Source organism: Vanacampus margaritifer, chromosome 6 (genome assembly GCF_051991255.1).
Source record: "Vanacampus margaritifer isolate UIUO_Vmar chromosome 6, RoL_Vmar_1.0, whole genome shotgun sequence".
NCBI classification, from domain to species: Eukaryota; Metazoa; Chordata; class Actinopteri; order Syngnathiformes; family Syngnathidae; genus Vanacampus; species Vanacampus margaritifer.
In genome coordinates, this window is record NC_135437.1 from 23,136,932 (window position 1) to 23,156,327 (window position 19,396).

Consider the following 19,396-nt stretch of genomic DNA (forward strand, 5'->3'; position numbering starts at 1 on the left):
TGCGAAGTCGGGGGAAAAAGGCACCCAACTTCACTGACCGGCTTCAATCTGATTTCACTCGACAATAGCAAACCCCAAAGAGACAAACACCAAGAATGCAAAAACGCAATTTACATGATTACAATCATATGTATCAATTTATTTATTATAACATTAATTTAGTTATTCAGAAAAAGTAACTTTATATAACCCAATGAGATTTCGACTGATTTTGTTAACCAGAACAACAAACAATTGATCAGAATCAGCCATCTTTGTTGTTTACATTTGCCGCAAATCCTTTGAGGTCGAAACTCGGAGGAACCAATTGTAATATATCCATTTTCCCACCTTCCTCGAATGCAGCATTTGTTTCTGCCTCTTTTCAGTCTTTGTTGGAGTTCAGTAAGTGGCGGTATTGCACCAAAAGTTGTTTTGCTAACTGCCATATAAAATTCACGATAAGAAGAAGTCTTGGTGGCGTATTTGCTTTTGCTTGTCGTTCCTTTCAGTTGATATGTCCTAGTGAGTTTTGTGTGGTTGTTTGTTCCTTAATCTACTTTTTGGACTTTAGTTAAAGCTCCTCTAATTAACTTTTCAACCTTCAATTTCAATTCATATCTTCATAATTCTGCTGATGAAACATTGATTTACAGCTAGATTAATGAAGCCTTTGTCATGGCCTGAGGGGGTCTGTATCATTTTTACTGGCATTAAACAACTTTGAGGTGGATGGTGTGAACTTTGCCATACACAAAAAAACGCGCGATTACCGTTATCATGCAGAAGCTACAAAACACCCTAAGAAACGAAGATTTTTGTCTGAGGTGACAAAAATAATAATGATAAAAAGCCTACCTGGATGTGGCACAGTACAGGATTTCCCTCGCTGGCATGAGGTCAAAGACGAGGGGGATTTCCATCTGACGCTGCCTTTGCTCTTTTTAGCAGATATCTTTCCATGCTCAAATCAAAATATTTATGCTAATGTTAGCTATCGGAAAATTGTGCGGTAGCAATAATTAGCCATCAGCTTGACATTTGCCCTTTTACACTGACTCGACCAGCCATGCAACACTCAAAAGTTGAGTGCTTTCTTGTTTCCGAATGCTTGTGAATGCATCGCGGGAAGGGAGGTAGGGAAGAAGGGAGGGAGAGTGCAGCGTTTATGTGTATACAATAGAGAAGGTAAGATCACAACCACCGTCTGCTGTTAACATACTTGAGTAACGTTACAGTGCTGTATGAAGAAAAAAAAGAAAATAGCCACTGGAAACAATGTAATTCAGTCCAACTGCGTCCGGGACGTCCGGATTTCACAATGGTCAGCGCTTGTCCTCATGGGAAATGTGGTTCTTCTTTGGTTCTTCTTTGGTTCTTTCTCCTCATGGGGTGGGGGGGCGCTCCGGGCTCCTGGGTTTGCTCTCGCCCGGGGTTTGTACCTTGGCGCTGTCCTGGGGGGTTGTGCTTGCTCTGTCCTGGCCGGGGTCGACGGCTCCCCTCTTTGGTGGAGGTTTTCATGCATGCCAGATCCACCACACCAGCATCTACCGAAATTCAAACACAATCTACTAACCCGGTGGGTAGTAGGTGATGCCTGGTCGGTGCTGGATTTCACTTTTATTTATTTTCTTTGATCCTTCCTCGGGTCTCCTGACAACTTCACGACTCTTGCGGGACTAAAAAATATTCGGTTTAGGTGAACGGTATTAGATTTTTAATAGGTTTTAGGTGAATTAATGAGCACACACGCACGCACATATGCACACGCGCACATACTCAGGCACGTACAAAGAAAAGAAAAAAAAGAGAGAGAGAGCAATGATGATGACATGTCAAATCGGTAAGATTACCGAATGAACAATACTGAGCTCTCTCAATTAAAAAAAATCACAAAAAAACATCTTTTGGAATAAATATTGCAGAAAAAGACTCTTAACTTAAAGCAAAAACTGCTCTGTTGACCATTGATGTCACACATGATAAAGATACATGTCATATTTTGCTACTTAAAATGTTACATCAATTGCGAATTGATTGAGAATTCTTTCCAATTTATTGTAGGAAAAACAACCAATTCATCTTGTGACTGTGTGGAAACGAAATCACTTTTGTTAATCGTGTAATGCAGTGTCCCCTCTCTTCCTGTCTACAGGTAACAAAGATGTTAGCTGTAGTGGTGATCCTTTTCGCTCTACTGTGGATGCCCTATCGAACACTAGTTTTGATCAACTCTTTTGTGTCCACACCCTATTTGGATGCCTGGTTTCTATTATTTTGTCGGACGTGCATTTATTCTAACAGCGCAATCAACCCTGTGATATACAATGCCATGTCTCAGAAGTTCCGCTCAGCGTTTCGCGGGCTGTACCATTGCAAGCTGCAAGACGGAAAGCAGAGGAGATTGTCAGCCATTCCGGCGGCTTTCAGTACGGTCCGCGACCCACATACGTCATTGTCCAATAGTAGTGGACAAAATGACGAAGCCAAAAGAGCTATTGTGAATACTGCTACAGATGTAAACACAAAACATAATGAAAACGGTCATCAAGAGGCAAAGGTGATGAATGGCAAGAAAGCAGAAAGCATGATCAGATCAGCATCTCAATGTTTAGATGTCAGTTCCATTGACACGTCCCTGTTAAGCGATGTGAAGGGGTCTCTATCAATTGATGACACAACTCATATTCCTGACACACATACAACCAAAACCCAACTGGATGCTACGTGAATATATAGATAGGTAATCATCTTTACTCATCTCATAAATGATGTAAAAATATATTTTTCCAGTCAAACAATCATTGTGTAAAAATAAAGTATAAAAAAAAAAAAATGTTTTCAATATGTTGTGTCCCGCTAAACTAGACCAGACGATATCCTGATTAATATTGCGTATGTGGAATACAAATTTCAGAAAGAGACATTTTTATGCCTCATTGACACCTGCTGTTGACTGAAACTGATGTTAAGTGCCGTTGTTTTCGCATTGCGAACGTCATGGCTCCGCTGTTTTCAAGGTTTGGTCTTGTGACGTTCGCAAAAGTACAAAAAAAGAAGAAAAAAAAAATCCTTACCAACACCAAAACCGCTGTAGTTTATTGACTGCGTTGCTACAGTGAAGTTGAGGCCTACAGTATATTGTGAAAAGTATCATAAAAAGAAGCAAAAAAAAAAAAAAAAAAAAGAGTATATTTTTGCATGATGCTTAGTCCGCATGATCATTTAACTATTTCTGTATTTACTAGTTTGAAAAAATATTCATAATGAGAAAGTGGAATTAATTCCTTAGAGAAGAGAAATGTTTGAATGTGTCAAAGAGGTTAAACAGTTAAATCTTTTTCTTCTGGTGTTACTTCTTGATCTTGTAATTCATTTTGTGCTGTGAGTGTCATGTCAGTGATTGCCTACTTTTACATCATTTTCCCATCCACCCTCAAAATATTGTATATCGTTTTGTTTGGCCGTAAAAAGAATGTGTATGTTTGAAGAGCAAGTAAATGTTTATGTTAATCCTGACTGAAGTTAAATCTAAACCTAGAAAAAAAACATATGATTTCAGTGACAGTCAAATTCATTAGTCAATCCAATATGTGTAGCATCGAATTGCTAACTTTGCCGAGCTGCTGTTCTTTCTCACTGATCATTATTCCATCCATCTATTTTCCGAGCCGCTTATTCCTCACAAAAGTCGCACGGGTGCTGACTTGGTGTTCAGTAAATAAATGAAGACTGCCTTGTAAAAACGGTATGTCTTTCTGAGTTAGTCACCCCAAGTTTTGACGGAGTCTTTGATTGTATTTTGATCAACTCCTTCTCTGGGAATTTGTTTTGAAGGAAAAAAATGTGAAGTATAGTTTAACATAAGTTATCAAGTAAATTGCAGAATAAGTGCAACAAAAGTGTTGCACCTAATTCCCTTTTGTGTGATACAATTTTATGTATTGTGTATTGCTTTTTTGACATAATTTAAAAGTCTTGGTTCAACGAGTTTATTATGTGTGTTTATTCAGCCCTGGAACGCTGCTTTTGTTGTATGCTATGTTTAATGTATTGTAACTTAAATATTTGGGGTTTCAAATTGCAAGATATTTTGCAAATATTCTACTTCGTTCTCTTCTTGCTGTTCAGTTTGTGCATGCAGAGTATTTTTTTTTTTTAATTGTTATTAATAAATCAATGTGAATAAATAATTTGCAGAGCATCTCTTGGTCACAGTTGATTTCTAGATAATTAAATGTCGCTCAAAAGAATGTTTTTGGCAGTAGTGGCAACAGACCATTTCCCTTTTCTCCATGAGGTTGTTGTGTCTGAACCTCTCATAAGTTGTTCAGTTTCCACCATATTCTCCGGTTTGCGCATAATTCCTTTTTCTCACACCTGGGGTTGAGCACTTTTTGTTTAAGGCCCCCTTTAATAATTTAAAAAAATATTAATATATTTTGAGTTTATTTTATATTTTCGTTGGTCAGAAATAAGTGTGATTTTTAACATTTATCTATTTACCATGAATATTCAATATGCAAATGAGCTTTGCCCCTATTGCGTCTCTGTTAAATTCCTTTTAAATTGATATGGAAAATAGAGTTCATTATGTGGCCACTGTGTCCCTTTACAGTCGACGACAGTGCAGCTTTTTTTTTTTTTTTCCCTGGAGAGCTCAGTATTGTTCATTCGATTTGACATGTCATCATTGCTCTCCTTTTTTTAAAAAAATATTTTATATATATATATATATATATATATATTTTTTTTTTTGAGTATGTGTGTGTGCGTGCGAGTGTGTGTGTGTGTGTATTCATTAGTTCACCTAAAACCTATTAAAAAAAATCCCATACTAATATAATATAATAATAAATTGCCAAATGCAGAAACATCAATGTAAGTTATCACGATGTGGTGGCTCTCGCTAACAGGCAGAATTAAGTAACCAGAATTAGGTTAAAAAATTCTATATACGTAGACCATGTTTCTATAAATTTTGATATTTGTTTTTTTATTTGAGGCAGATATTTTTTCCATCAAAATGTGATTTATGAGGCGACAGTGCACCTTGACGCAGCCACAGAAGGGTGACGGGCTCAGGCCCCCTGAAGGACATTTTTTCCACCTCCATGGTGACGCCACGCGACTTCGTGAGCACATTGAAGTCGCTCTTAGCAGTGCAAACGAATGAGTGGAATGCACATACTTGAATAATGAGTCACAATCCTATGTTTACAATGACCTCGAATTCAAATCTGAGCGTTTTGCAAGCCTTTTGCCATTTATCGGCTATTGCATCCAATCCACAAACTGAATAGATATCTCAATTATAACAGGACATAGATTATGCATGAAATAGTGGAAAAAGGTTTGATTATGATGGAAGGGCACGTTTAAGTATATTCTGCTGTACAGGCTTCTGACAAGGCCATTGAGTGTAAACTGAATAAGTGGCTTGTGGACAATTCCAAGTTTATGCCACAAAAAAAAAAAGCATTGGACTTTGGATCGTTGTAATTTGATTTGTGAGGATTATTTTAATTTCCAAATGTGATGAAATGTTGTTTGATGACTACAACAATCTGCCTGGTTTGTTTTCACCATGTAAAGTGCGTGGCATTGCGGAAATGTATAAAATGCTCGGATGTTTTGAATTGTCCTTTGTCCAAGATGCGCAACATGCTGACCGGCCAAAGAAAGTGGCTACAGACGCTCCCCTACTTACGAACATTCGAGTTGCGAACAACGGTACATACGAACATTTCTGCGCGTACAGTATGTCGAAAAATGTTTGGAAAGAAATGCTGTAAGTTAGATTTTGTATTGCGCGTAGTGCTTCTTTCCGCCGCTAATACCGACGATTGGCGCTGTGAGAGCTCATTGGAGGCTGAGCAACGTGTCGAGGAGGAGGAGGAGGAAGAAAACACCGGTCCCCATGAAGCAGGAAATAACTTTTGAAGCCGATTCCAGCGACGACGAAGAATCTCTCATGATATAAAATCCTCCTCTTCCTCCTCCTCCATCATCTCATTAAGCATCGAGTACATCTTCCAAAAGTAAGTTAAACTTCATTTTATTTATCTTATTACGTACATGTACATACTGTGTGTGTGTCTTTCGCCCTCTCTCTCTAACATACGTAGTACAGTACAGTACTGTACGTATTCTCTCCATTTTATTAAAAAAAAATTTCAGTACAAACCAATGCAGGTTACTTGTACAACCCTTAAACATACTTATATAAACCTTCAATATACTTATATAGGCTTTAAACATAAATTATAATACAAAATATAGCACTGAAGCAACTTACGAACAAATTCACCTTATGAACGATCGTCCGGAACGTAACTCGTTCGTAAGGTGGGGAGCGTCTGTACTATATGCTCACCAAATGGCCTTAAGGGGTCGTTACTACATTACAGCGGCGGCCAAGTGTTGACATTATACTATTTATATTGGTGAAGAAAAGAACAATTACGCTTCATGGGACTTTTTTCCTGTGAGGAGCATTTCTGCATGCCAATGAGGGCTTAGTTTGAAAGTGACGATCGCTAATATCTACAGTCATTCAATGGCATCGTGAGTCCGATTTTTAATCATTTGTTTTTATTGATTTATGTCGTTTGAAGTACATTATTGTGGCTTACCCGTGCGTGTGGCGCAACGGCTAATCAACACTCGCTTTTCCGCTCCAAACATGCGTTCAGTCATGATCGCAGTAATCTCGATAAATAACTTTTATTGGATTTATTAAAAACAGAATGCAAAAACTCACGCTCATCTGACAGGCTACTTTGGCGACCTGTTAAATGAGTGGTGCACATGTCACTTGTGATGATTAGTATAACTCCCAGATCCACAACATAAGTTAATTTCACATTCAGGGCTCTATTTTCATAGACAGGAGCACGTTCGTTTGGTGTAAAAACTGGCACATCTTCATTTTCATGTCGGGGCAAGTCTAGTTTAACGTTTTTGGGAATTTGCTGGGCAAGGGTGTTTGTGAATTTGGCATTTGACAATTTATAGATTATGTACAGTACCTGTAAACTGGATTGTAATGAAGAGCAAAGGTTGAAAGATTTGCATTGTCAAAATAATCAAAATGATTCAAACATTTGAAAAAGTCACTCACTTAAAGTCTTGTAACCTACATTGAGTTGCCTTGTGTATGAAATGTGCTATAAATAAAGTCGCCTTGCCTTGCCTCGCCTTGTAATGGGGTGATCAGCATCTGTTCTGCCCTGTCATAGCTGGCTACACTCGTTGGTTGCAAGAGTACATTCATAGGTTTGTAGAGTAGCCAGGCCAAAAATGTATCTCTAATGAGCGTTCCTTGGATCCTCCACATGTGGCCTGTTGCCAGGAACAGAGCACCTGTCAGGAGCCAAACAAATTATAGGCTTGGCACAGGAACAGTGACGAGTTCTCTTAACCTGGATAACAATTCGTATTGCTTATTGATCACAGTTGCTAAGTAATTACCCGTTCCTCAGTCAAAATTTAGAAAAAAAGAAAAAGTGCCCTAAAGCCTCAATCTGACCAGGGGACATAACCGGAGAGATACTTTTTGGGTACTACTAAATGCATAGGGCTACCGGTTTCAAACACACTCTGTAACTAACAATGTTCATTTATGAGAAGACACTGACCATGTTAATGATTTAAATGATTTCAACAATGATTAAACAAGGTAGGAAACAGATAAATATCAATATGCAACACTATCAGTGATTACATTTTCTTTTTTTTTTCTTCTAGGAGAGCTCAGTATTGTTCATTCGATTTGACATCATCATTGCTCTCCTTTTTTTTAAAAAAAACAAATAAATTAAAAAAATTTAATAAATGTTTTTTTTTTTTTAAATATATATACTGTACATATATATATACATATACACACATATATATATATATATATATTTTTTTTTTTGTATGTGGGTGAGTACGTGTTTGTGCGTGTGTGTGTGTGTGCGAGCGAGCGTGTGTGTATTCATCAGTTCACCTAAAGCCCATTAAAAAAAAAATCCCATACTAATAATATAATATAATAATAAATTGCCAAATGCAGAAACATCAATGTAAGTTATCACGATGCAGTGGCTCTCGCTAACAGACAGAATTAAGTAACCAGAATTAGGTTAAAAAATTCTATATACGTAGACCATGTTTCTATAAATTTTGATATTTGGTTTTTATTTGAGGCAGATATTTTTTTCCATTAAAATGTGATTTATGAGGAGGTTAGACCATTGGTCGATATTCAGAGTTTGTTTATTTTTCCAGTTAACAAGAATTGTTTTTTTAGCGATAGTAAGGGCTACAAGTGTAGATTGAAATTGTTTATGTGGTAAGTCAGTTGTTGTTAGGTCACCTAGCAAACACAAGTTTGGAGATAAAGGTATCCTACAGTCCAAAATAGCGGAAAGTTTTTCTAAGACTTTAGTCCAGAAATACATGTGATACAGTGATTACATTTTCAAATGATCACTTCTCCAACATTCTTTGGAAATCACAATGTCCCATGTCTGGTAGGCTATATTTAGAACAAACCTCCAGGCTACTCATGTGGTCCTTTGGGGGACCCTGGTAAGACATTTGATATGAAATAGCACCTTATTGCTCTCGGCAATTATCGTCTGTGAAAACGGAAAGTATCTTCCTTGAACATATCAGCATGCAATATTCATACACATGTACCATGTATAAGGCAAATAAATTATGTATGAAGTAAGCTACCACTTGCACTGTTTATACAGCTGTTCCTCAACACAGACCTGTGTTTTTGTCATTACAGGCATGAACAATTTATGTTTTTCTAACCTAATCACGGATTTCTAAAAAATACGTTCCATCTCTAGTCAATGAATTCTAATCATGCCAGTCATAGTGTTGACCTGTGGCTGGATGTGGTTAGTGTGGTCTTGTATGGATGCAAATCCGACATGAAACTCAAAGATGGATACATAAATAATTCCCAATGTGGAAGTCAAGAGGCAAATGACGATTATTCCTGTCAACGATCTGAGTTCGGCAACCACATGCAGACGACCTGAGGTCACTTGCGTTCCTTGTGAATCCAAATATCCAATCTAAAACTAAAGTGTGCTTTCTCCCACTCTGTTGTCTCAGCTTTGACTGCAGTCTGGAGTGATGAGATTTTGTCTGTGACAAGGAGGTGGCCAGATAGCAACAGAGGAGTTAGAGTTGACGTAACAACAACACCCCCCACCCCCCCTCCCACACACACACACACGCACGCATGTCAACCCAGATATCATCTACTCCTTATTACAATTCCATTCTACAACATTCTATTGTTGTACATGTCTTGTTCATTTTGTCTTGATGAAAATCAATCTTTCTGCAGGAATGAAACTCTTGGGAGTAATAGCCATCACACTACTAAGTCACAATGGCAAGCGGGTAAACGTTATTTGCCAAACAAAATATTGAATCCATTGCAGCAATTTTATCTCAGATATTCCTTTATATTCATATCGTACAGGTTTGAACTTTCTTATCTTGTGTAAATTACAGTGAAATAGCCATGACTAACAATGATTTTATTGTCAGGTGCTCTCAGATAGATGTAATACTAAATTGTTTGTGGGTTTGATTAGGCTTAGCCTACCTTACCGCTGAAGTGTTTCAACCCTCCGCTGCCATAGAAAAGAAGAATAGGCAAATACAACATAACATGCCCCTTTTGAGCTGCGTGCTTTTGTCGAAGCACAGTTAGTTGGGCAAAGTGCCAGCACATTTAATGCATGTTGACATTACGAAAAGCAAAATAACTCTTTGACTGCCAAAAACATTAAATAACGTTTAGTAAAATCCTACGGAGGACTGCCAAAGACGTTAAAATACGTTTTTTTCAAAACAGAGGTGAAATTAACCATTTTTTATTGTTGATTACTGAAAAACAGAATTAGGTAGAAACAAACTTTTTTTTCTGATGAAAGATGAGAGTCCAATCTTTCATTTGGTAGTATGTGTTTTCATAGTCCAAACACATAATTTTCTGTGGACCTTGAAAGATCAGTCAAAAATGCTTAAATCGGCTGGCACCCACGGCATCCCTTTTCTGAAAACGTCTGGCAGTCAAAGAGTTAATAATAAGGACGCTGAAAGAGGCTAATTATTTGTCCTCTTTTGCGTGTTCCAAAAACTTGAAGACAGATTTATTGTAAGAACAAACACCTTGCAAGGATGATTTATTAAAACAGAGATCTCCGGACATCGGGACAACCCTGAACATCACGTAGGAGGTGGAATTTTCAGAGTGCCCATTGTGCCCCCTCCCTTGCGGAAGAGGGCTTCTTATAGTATCGTTTCGAAAGCAAAACGCCCCTTCTCCTCCTACCAAGAATGAGCAGAACAGATTGGCTCTCACTCAACATGTCACACAATATTACCCTCGTACACAGACTGCACCTGTTTTTCATTTTTAGACAAAATATACTCTCTGGGTACTTTTTCTCAAAACAATATCTCACAAACAAGTTGAACTAGATTTAGAGTGGCCGTGAGCGATGGCGCGAACAGAGTGTGTGTGTGTGTGTGTACTCTCTCAAAGCAGATTCTGTTCTCAAGAACAAAAATGTGTGTGCGCAACACTGAGAAGGAATTTTAGACCAAACAATTTACCAGCTTAGGTTAAAGTCGAATTATACTGAGTTCAACACTATTTCACTTACTCTACACATCTATAAAACATTTCAACATGGTTAATATATGAAATAAAGAATTAAAATGTTAATAATGTCTAACAACGCCTGCCTGCACATTGTGCTGTTGCGTACAATGCCTTACTATCACAATTCTTTAATCGGTAAGATGATTTTTTTGGTCTCTTTTTTTCCAAATGTTCTGTATGTAGCACATACATTACAAACATTAGCATAACATAAGCAAAAACGTAAACTTTGTAAAAAAAAATGTTGAGAAATGAGCAAGTTGTGACTTTTTTCCAATGTCCATAATCTGCCTTTGATTTGAACGGCGCATCAACCAACCAATGCAAAGTACGTCACAGGTAGCACAGAACCAAAGCAGTTAGCGCTAGCAGTCCCACTATGAGATTGAAGCAAAACAAACTCAATCAAGCAGATAAACAACTGAGTTTAGTTTGGATTAATTTATGTATTGAGACCAAATGCTGAACATACAATGTTGCCACTGACCGACACTTTCTTAATAGTATTTTTAACCAACCGTAACACCCACTGGGTGTGTCAGGGCAGACGACAACATGCTCTCGCTGGGAAACCACACTTGTCATCAACTGGTTGAGACAGCAAGAGAATAGAAGAGTTGTGCCAATTGAGAATGCTGTCTTTCTGTGACCCTGTCTTCTGGTCTCGTCAGCGAATTGACACTGATGGCTGCAGTCTTTTGTTTGATAAGATTACAAGTGAACTTGGCTTCTGGGATGCTGCAACAGAAAGAGAACAATGTGAGTGTATGTTTTTGTTTGTACCCTAAACTATCAAAAATTAAACATACATCGACACATAGACAAGACTGCTAACCAGGATGATGAGCGAGAGCAAACAAATGAGCCAACAAGGTGTGAACAGAAACCAGGAACTAAATACAAGCAAAGTAACAAGCCAATGAGAATCATCTGGACACGATACAAGTGGTTGATTGGTAGACACAAGGGACAGGGGCTGACAAACAGGTGGACACAAAACCATAACGAGAAAGACATGAACCACAAGAAAACAAGACGTAACATGAAGCAAAACCTAGAAACGAAAAAAAAAGAAGAAAAGATTCTGACAGTGCAAATATGGAGGATCAAAAGTGCCAAAATTAAATAAATGAATACACCATTAAATAATCAAATATTTCATGAAATAATTATAAATGTGTCATTTATTAATTAAATATGGAATTAGATAAAACAATAATTAAATGAATACACCATTAAATAATCAAATATTTCATGAAATAATTATAAATGTGTCATTTATTAATTAAATATGGAATTAGATAAAACAATAATTAAATAAATGCGTCATTCATGCATTAAATTACACACACCCACACATATATATATATATATATATATTTATTGATTTATTTCATGGTCCTGTGTGCAACGTTTCATGATTTTATTTTATCTGTCAAACACGCCCGTCAAAGTTACTGGGCGGGGCTAAAGACTGACTCACTCAAATATTGTCTAATCGACTGCTTCGGCCTGAAGTGGTTAGAAACATGGCAGCTACGCTCATGGATTTTTTTTTCTGATATAGAATGATCGTGGCATGTTCCCATTCTCCCATGAAAAATAGATGTGCTCATATTCGTCTTTTGGTGCCAAACCCAAAGTATTTGCAAACTGTTACTGTTTATTTACTTTTGCATGGGGTTATATATTGTGGTTCTGGTCGGGTACAATACATCGACACCAAAGCTCTCCTTCTGTAGGCCCTCATGTTTTCATCTCAACACTGATACAGCGTGTGTATTGACATGGAAATGAAATTGAGGCTGTTACTTCTGCATTCAGCATTGAGGACATGCAAATGAGGCTGTCTTGAGGACAAAACAAAGCTCTACAAGTCTTCCCATTAAAATTGAAGTAGGATCTCTTTTTGTGGTCATGACTCTAAACAATGCAATTCAAATATTCACACTCCATGCGCGTGCATTTGTTTTAATGTTTACCCTCTTGTCTTGGTTTTGGAACCATATTACTTGGCCTAATTTGATTACTTCCATCTGGCTTTGATTCACGAATAATTTAAAAATAAATTAATGTTGCATATAGCAAAATGTGCGCAGCTACTTGTAGTGAAAACAAATATTCTGAGCCAAGAGTTCCCGCTTACATTAGGTTTTGAGTCTGACCAATAGAAACTTGATTGTGACATCATAAATGAAACTCACAAGATTGTGGAGCTCACAGAACAGCGGCTCCTCAAACTGATTCCGAAGATAGTTTCCGCGTCCCCTCAATGCCATTAACGCATAATCGTATATGATTATGAAGTACAGCTCAGGCGCACTAGTCATGTATGTCAATTTAGTTCAATGACATTTCATCTGCATTCAACAGCACCCTCGGCAGACTGCATATCCTATGACCGTGAGCCGGATGCTAATGTAATAGGTACAGTAGACTTCATTTCACCAAAAGATGCAATCCATTTTTTCTTTTATTTCTACCTGTGCATTTAAATTGTGAGCTCATGTGTGTGCTGTGTGGCGACGTCATGCTACGTGCGCGCGAGCTGTTGATGTGCCAAGGTAAGATGCGTATGCCGCTCTCTCTTAATAATCATAATGATTAAAGCAATAAAACACAATGTTACTGTGTAGGTGTCACGTTATGTTAATAATTCTATTGTTAAAGATATCTTTGTGATTTTGGGTTCACATTGTAGTCACCAGGTGATATTCTGGAGCCGTTGTCCCTCGACGGGCTGAGCGAATATTGCAAATCCTACTAATCCTCCATCCTATACTGACATAATTTCTGACCTTTAGGAGAGCCAGCTCGGCTGTTGCCTCGCTCACTTGTTTATGGACACAGGTGAGCAACCAACAAAGGCGCAATTGGACTCCGTTTATTGAAAAACCCAAGAAGGCAATGTAGAAGATACGTGCACAGGTTAAACTAACTCAGCTAAAGACTAGCAAGCCACCGATAGCATCACTCTTCTTAGCCAACATTCGCTCATTGGACAATAAAATGAACTTACTTCCCCTGAGGCTGGGATGTTCCAGTGAGGGGGAATTGTTATGTGTGTTATGGCTGACTTGTTCCTTTACATGTGGACCCAAAAGCCAAGAGGAAACAAATGACAGAGCAGCGGTAGTGTACAATGGCAAAGGAGGACATGGTCCAGAGCGGGGGACATTAGTCAGGTTTCCATCCAACTATTTGTATTCGAATTTTCCAGAATTGCGAAGAAGAAACTGAATGGAAACGCCAGAAATTCAAAAAAGGCCCAACATTCGCAAAAAAGTTTTTACATTTGGAGGAGGTGGATTTTGAAGCGTATCGAAAAAGGCAATGGAAACAGCTTTTCCGAATAAGCGACTACAAGACAAGGATATATGTCGCACGTTTTGACCGGATACTACGTCACACGTACGTTTTTAGTCCCAAAGCAATGTCGGATGATAAAGTAAGGTATATTTGGGGGGGGGAATATATATGAATATTATTGCAATTTTAGATAGAAATTTATCAAGAATTACAAAAGCAAACTCATACAACGTCATCGCACGGAGCAGTTGCCTGTTCTTCTTCTTTTAAATTACTGGTGGATCACATCTTTATGGTGTATACCGCCACCTACAGCAGTGGAGTCCCCTCTCAATATTCGCAAAAGAAAAACAGATGGAAACGGGCATAAGTCGCATGTCCGATTTGCGCATTTTCACAAAATTCGCTTTGGATGGAAAAAGTACTATTAGCCGAGTTTTCACCGCAGGACGTTCGGGTATGGGGAGGGGGGTAGGGGCTTTTACATGAACCGTCCTCTCAGCCGGCCCGCTTGTGGCTGTGTACGTCCCATTTTGCGACGTCACGAGTTTCGATCGACACTTAAACGCAGTGCAACGGTTTCTCCCGTGACGTCACCCAACCACCGCGCGACAAAAATGACAACAATGAGGAAAGAGAAAAACTTTATGTGTTTGCTGTTTTTCTCTGCTTTTTATTTTATGTACTTGGCGTGTATGGATGGTTTGAGTGAGAGGAGACAGCGTTTAGATGAAGAATTTGAAAAGGCTGACTCGCAAGTCACGAGTTTCGATCGACACGTAATCTCCTTGCGACGGTTTCTGTGATGTCACTCAAGCACGGCTCCGCAAAAATCAGAACAACAACTAGGAAAGAGAAAAACTTGTAGCGGTTGCCGTTTTATTCAGCTTTTTTTTTATGTACTTTGCATGGATGGATGGTTTGAGTGAGAGGAGACGGCGTCTAGATGAATAATTTGAAAAGGCTAACAGTAGAGTGGATGAAAATAGGCAAAGGATTATTAAGAGAATTGTTTTTGTGGAAAAGACTCAAGCCGAAAATGCATCATCGTCGTGCATGAAGGTAAGATACATTTTTATACAAAATATTTTTTAGCCAATCAGCACGAAAGCCCGATCAGGAGTTCATCGGGCCGACCTCCGCTCGTCCCCGTAAATTCCTGTAAATGTGGCAATTTGGGAAGGCTTCTGCAGTGAAGACGCACGCGCACATACGGGGCTGGCCCCGTAAATTTACCCCGAAGTTCCTGCGGTGGAAACGCGGCTATAGAGTCCAGTGGACCATGTTCCGTGCCTCCACTGTCAATACGGTTTACAGGAGCTTTCAGTGTCTGTCGTACGGTAAAAGACCCACCAATAACGTTGCCTGATTTCATTTTTGTGAACATCTTCCAATGGGGTTTTCTGAGTATGTACACTCAGAGGGACATAAAGCGTTGCTTGAGAAAAACATCTTTGAAGCAAGATGCCAAATGGATTGACTTCAAAGTGATGGCAATTAGTCTTTCCAGGTTAATGGCTTCCCTTTGAACTCCCCTGAGTCATTTCAAATTAAGTGGGAGAGACAGACACAAGATGCTTGCCTGGTTGTACCCAGCAACAATCTATATAACGTTTTGCCCAAAAGGTAAACTTTTTGTACAGACAATTGTCTTGGTTGCATAGTATATATATAGCATATACTGTACACAAACTGGTTTCAAATTCAAATCTCTTTTATAACACAAAACGTGTACCGGTAGGTTGGACACACTCAGGTGAAGGAAAGACGGTTGGTTTATGACAATAAACCCCAAATTAAAAAAAATCCCAAATTGTGGGATTTTTCTGTACTTTTGCACTTTATTTTCCCTTTTCCATCATTTAGCATTAAAAAGCAAATATCTTGTCCCATTTATTTTTGTGCCAGCTATCTTAAACCATTCCTTCAGTGTTTGTGTTACTTAGCAACATGTGAACTAAGTCCTGTTTAAAAACTGCAGTTGTTTGTTTGCATTCAAGCCTCATCTTGTTAAACTTGAGTGATGTCAAGCACGATGTAATCGTAAGATTGCAATTTCGGCATCCTGGGGTCCTCATACTGGCCCGTGTAGACATAAATTATGTTCCTCTCTCTCATCAACAAGCAACTTCACACATGTAGAATAATGCAACAAGAGGGAATACAATCAAATTGCCCATGTGAAGGGAGATCTCGAGTATTTCATTAGAGGAATTGGTAGCAATAATCATACGCCCATCTGTTAGTTTTTTTGAAACCCCATAATCATAAGTGGACTGAAAAACTTGTGAATGAGCTCTTCTGGCTTTAAAGTGATAACATGTGACTCATGCTGCCATGCACTCTCCCACATTGAATTATAAATGAATGTCTTTTAGCTTCAGAAAGGTAGCCTTAAGCGTTAACTGTGTCCTGCTGAGTCTGCATATCAACTGCCAGATGACAATGATTGAAGAAGGAAGGATCTGGGATGATATCCTGCAAAATGCTACTCAAAACAGTGCAAATAAGCACGACGCTAATGCAAGTCAAAATTCAAAAGGTGTGCGCTTAGACTAGACAGAACTGGAAAGGCATTGAGAAGTGCATTAGGGAGGCCAGAAGTCAGTCCACAGTTCAAAATCTCTGCGCTGGTTCAGCCCAAAGATTTGTTTGTTGCTTGAAGTTTTATTCTTAAACATGAAGGTATTATTTGATTACTATATTAAGTGTAATCTTTGCGTGTTCAAAAATAATTGAAAAATGAGATCTGATGAAGAAGCCTTCTTTATAAAGAATTTATTTTAAGAGCTCTTAAAAGACACAAGATTTAATGCTTACATTCTAATGTGATGTTAAGCCTCGAGTGTGTCAATATGAAAACACACAGTCGTTTTATAGATGAAAAAAGCATACTCCTCCTCTGAGGCTGGACAAAGGGTTAGTAATTATAATAGGCAGACAAGTGATTTACTGACATGTTTACTCCATTTCCCCGTCCAAAGCCGGAAATATATGATGAGACAGGTAATGCCATGCGACCTAGACTCCCTCAGACCCACAGTGTTATCTCCATGAGAACTTGAGAACTTGACTCCCATGTACATTCCTATCTCACCAGCTGGAAGGGAGTGAAAAGTGTTATTCATTACAATGTATTTCACACAAACATTATCACAGTTATATGGCATCTATATACTATAAGTAAATTCATAAACAGTAAAAATATGAATAGAAAATGTTAAATGTCTTCAAACACCAAACTCATCCAAGTCTGTCATTCTGAACGTTGTTTTGTGCACTAAGACTTCCCCAAATAGCCAAATTGTTCCCACATGGTATGAAACTCATTGGTTAAAATCTACAACAATGACTGTGAACCAAGGACACAAGGACCAGGGGCCTCATGTACTAAGACTTGCGTAACTTTCATACTAAAACACGCCGTACGTCCATTTTCAGAAAACGTCACATGCATAAAAAAAATCTGTGCGTACGTACGAATCCAAGCACATTCCTTTCATACATCTCCAGACCAGACTCCTCCTTCTCCACGCCCATACATAAATATGCAAATTCGTTTAAACGGGGCTTGCGGGTGGGAATGATTACGATGAATGATAAGATAATCACTTTATAAAGCATGAGGTACAAATGAAAAATAACGATGTGAGCTGGAGACACTTATAAACAAAGAAGAGACCCTAAAAACTGATTTTTGGCAGACTAGCTTTGGAAGTCACTAACAACCTCCATGATAAAAGTGCCTTCGGAGTATGTCGGCCAACGCCGTTAGTGGCTGAATGCGGAAGGGAAATCAAATTGTGATCTTGGAGGTTTAAACTTGGAAGACGCGCACATGCTACCGTACCCTAATTTTTCCCATGCATTTCCAATGGCATATTCAACATTTCACATTTACTTCCACATTGTGATCGGAAAACCTTTGCACACACAACTACCCCCTGTTGACATTTAACTGTTTCAATTTATATCTTAACTGTTTTGAATTTAGTTATACATGTGTAGAAATAGATATTACTATGTTAACGCAATCACCAGATGTTTTGAGGATGTGATAATGATTTCTTTGATCTCTGTTTGAAGTCTGTTCTCTCTGTTTCCGTAACAAAAGAGTGGGGTAAAAAGTTTCTGTTAACTCATCGGAAGAGGATGTTAAAAATACTATCAGCGTTTCTGTTCATCAGGTCATCCTGTCGTAAAGTCTAATAGGGTTCAGAGTGCAAGAGTCTGTCTACATCAAAGACTCTAGTCGGGAAGGAACTAAAGATATGGACTGTACCTGTTTTATGTCACAACTCTGCTAAGGATTCAGAGGGCGGGGGCAGGTCTCAATGTAAGACCTTTTTGTATAAAGATGCTAAAGATTCAAAATCCAACACACTGGGAGCTTAACACCACTTTTCGAGTGAGCTTGTCTCTGTGTCTTTTAAAAGCTTTTAAAATAAAAACTTGCAAGGTACCTCTTCATCGATCTCATTTATGATTTATTTGAACAGGCAATAGATTACAAAATCCATGTAATCTATCACCCCCAATGGAACCATAGAAAAACATCAGGGTGACAGCGCGGGATGCTGGAGCATAAAGTAAGTTATTTGAAAAATCTTTCCGTGCGGCTGATATGCTGCATCAACGGCCATCGATGGAATAATCGATAGGAGACTCGATTTTTAAAAAGGTCGATAGTGACAGCACAAATTGTCAATCTAATGCTACTAAGATGAAACCGTTTGGAGTTTGTCTCTTCATGTTCTTGTCTACTCTGCCCCTTCTGTCAGTCAATCAGTTCTCTCGAGCCATGATGTCTTGCTAGTCTGTTTGCATGTAGTTCCCGTTTTGTGATCATTGTCCTTCTTGGGTCATGTTGCCTGACATCCAACATGGTGAGCTAGTCACCAATTCTTTATTCATTTTTTTTTTAGCCCAGATTAGTGGACTTTTATGGACCAGTCAATAACCCAATTGTTTGGGCCATGTGTATGTCAATCACACAGTTGTCATAGCAATTCACGGGACTAATCTCACTAACAGGTGTGTTTTCGTCATACCGGAACTGCTTACTGCTTCGGTGTCTAAAAATCTTGAGAAATGTAACTCTATTAGCCTAATGGTGCGGTCGCCGATCAGACTCAATGCAAGCTGAGCTTTTCTTAAAGTTACAATGTGGAACTAGCTCGAGGTAAACCACACAGCCAGCTTACCCAATAGCTGTCTGTACTGAGCAAAAAGGGTTGGATAATGGTAAGTGCGTAGTCGTGTTTAGTGTTGTTGAACTGTCAACCAATTTAGCATTAGCTAAAGCAATAACACAACCACCGGTCACCAGCTTGACTAGCGATTAAACTTGCTTTAAATATTTCCTGATAATTTGATTCATTGTCAGTTGGCACTTTCCATGTAATGTGACCACTGTGAGAG

General features: G+C 38.5%; 1 protein-coding gene across 2 annotated transcripts in view; it reads left to right on the top strand.

Annotated features, from left to right (window-relative positions):
- The window catches only part of trhr2 (thyrotropin releasing hormone receptor 2), a 31,066-nt gene extending 26,881 nt beyond the window's left edge, over positions 1 to 4,185 (top strand). For both annotated transcript variants that reach the window (XM_077569501.1, XM_077569502.1), the window contains one exon: positions 2,135 to 4,185. In XM_077569501.1, coding sequence (XP_077425627.1) covers positions 2,135 to 2,710 — 576 coding nt within the window. In that variant the 3' untranslated portion in view covers positions 2,711 to 4,185. The remainder of the gene's footprint in view (positions 1 to 2,134) is intronic.
- The last annotated feature ends 15,211 nt before the right edge of the window (positions 4,186 to 19,396 follow it).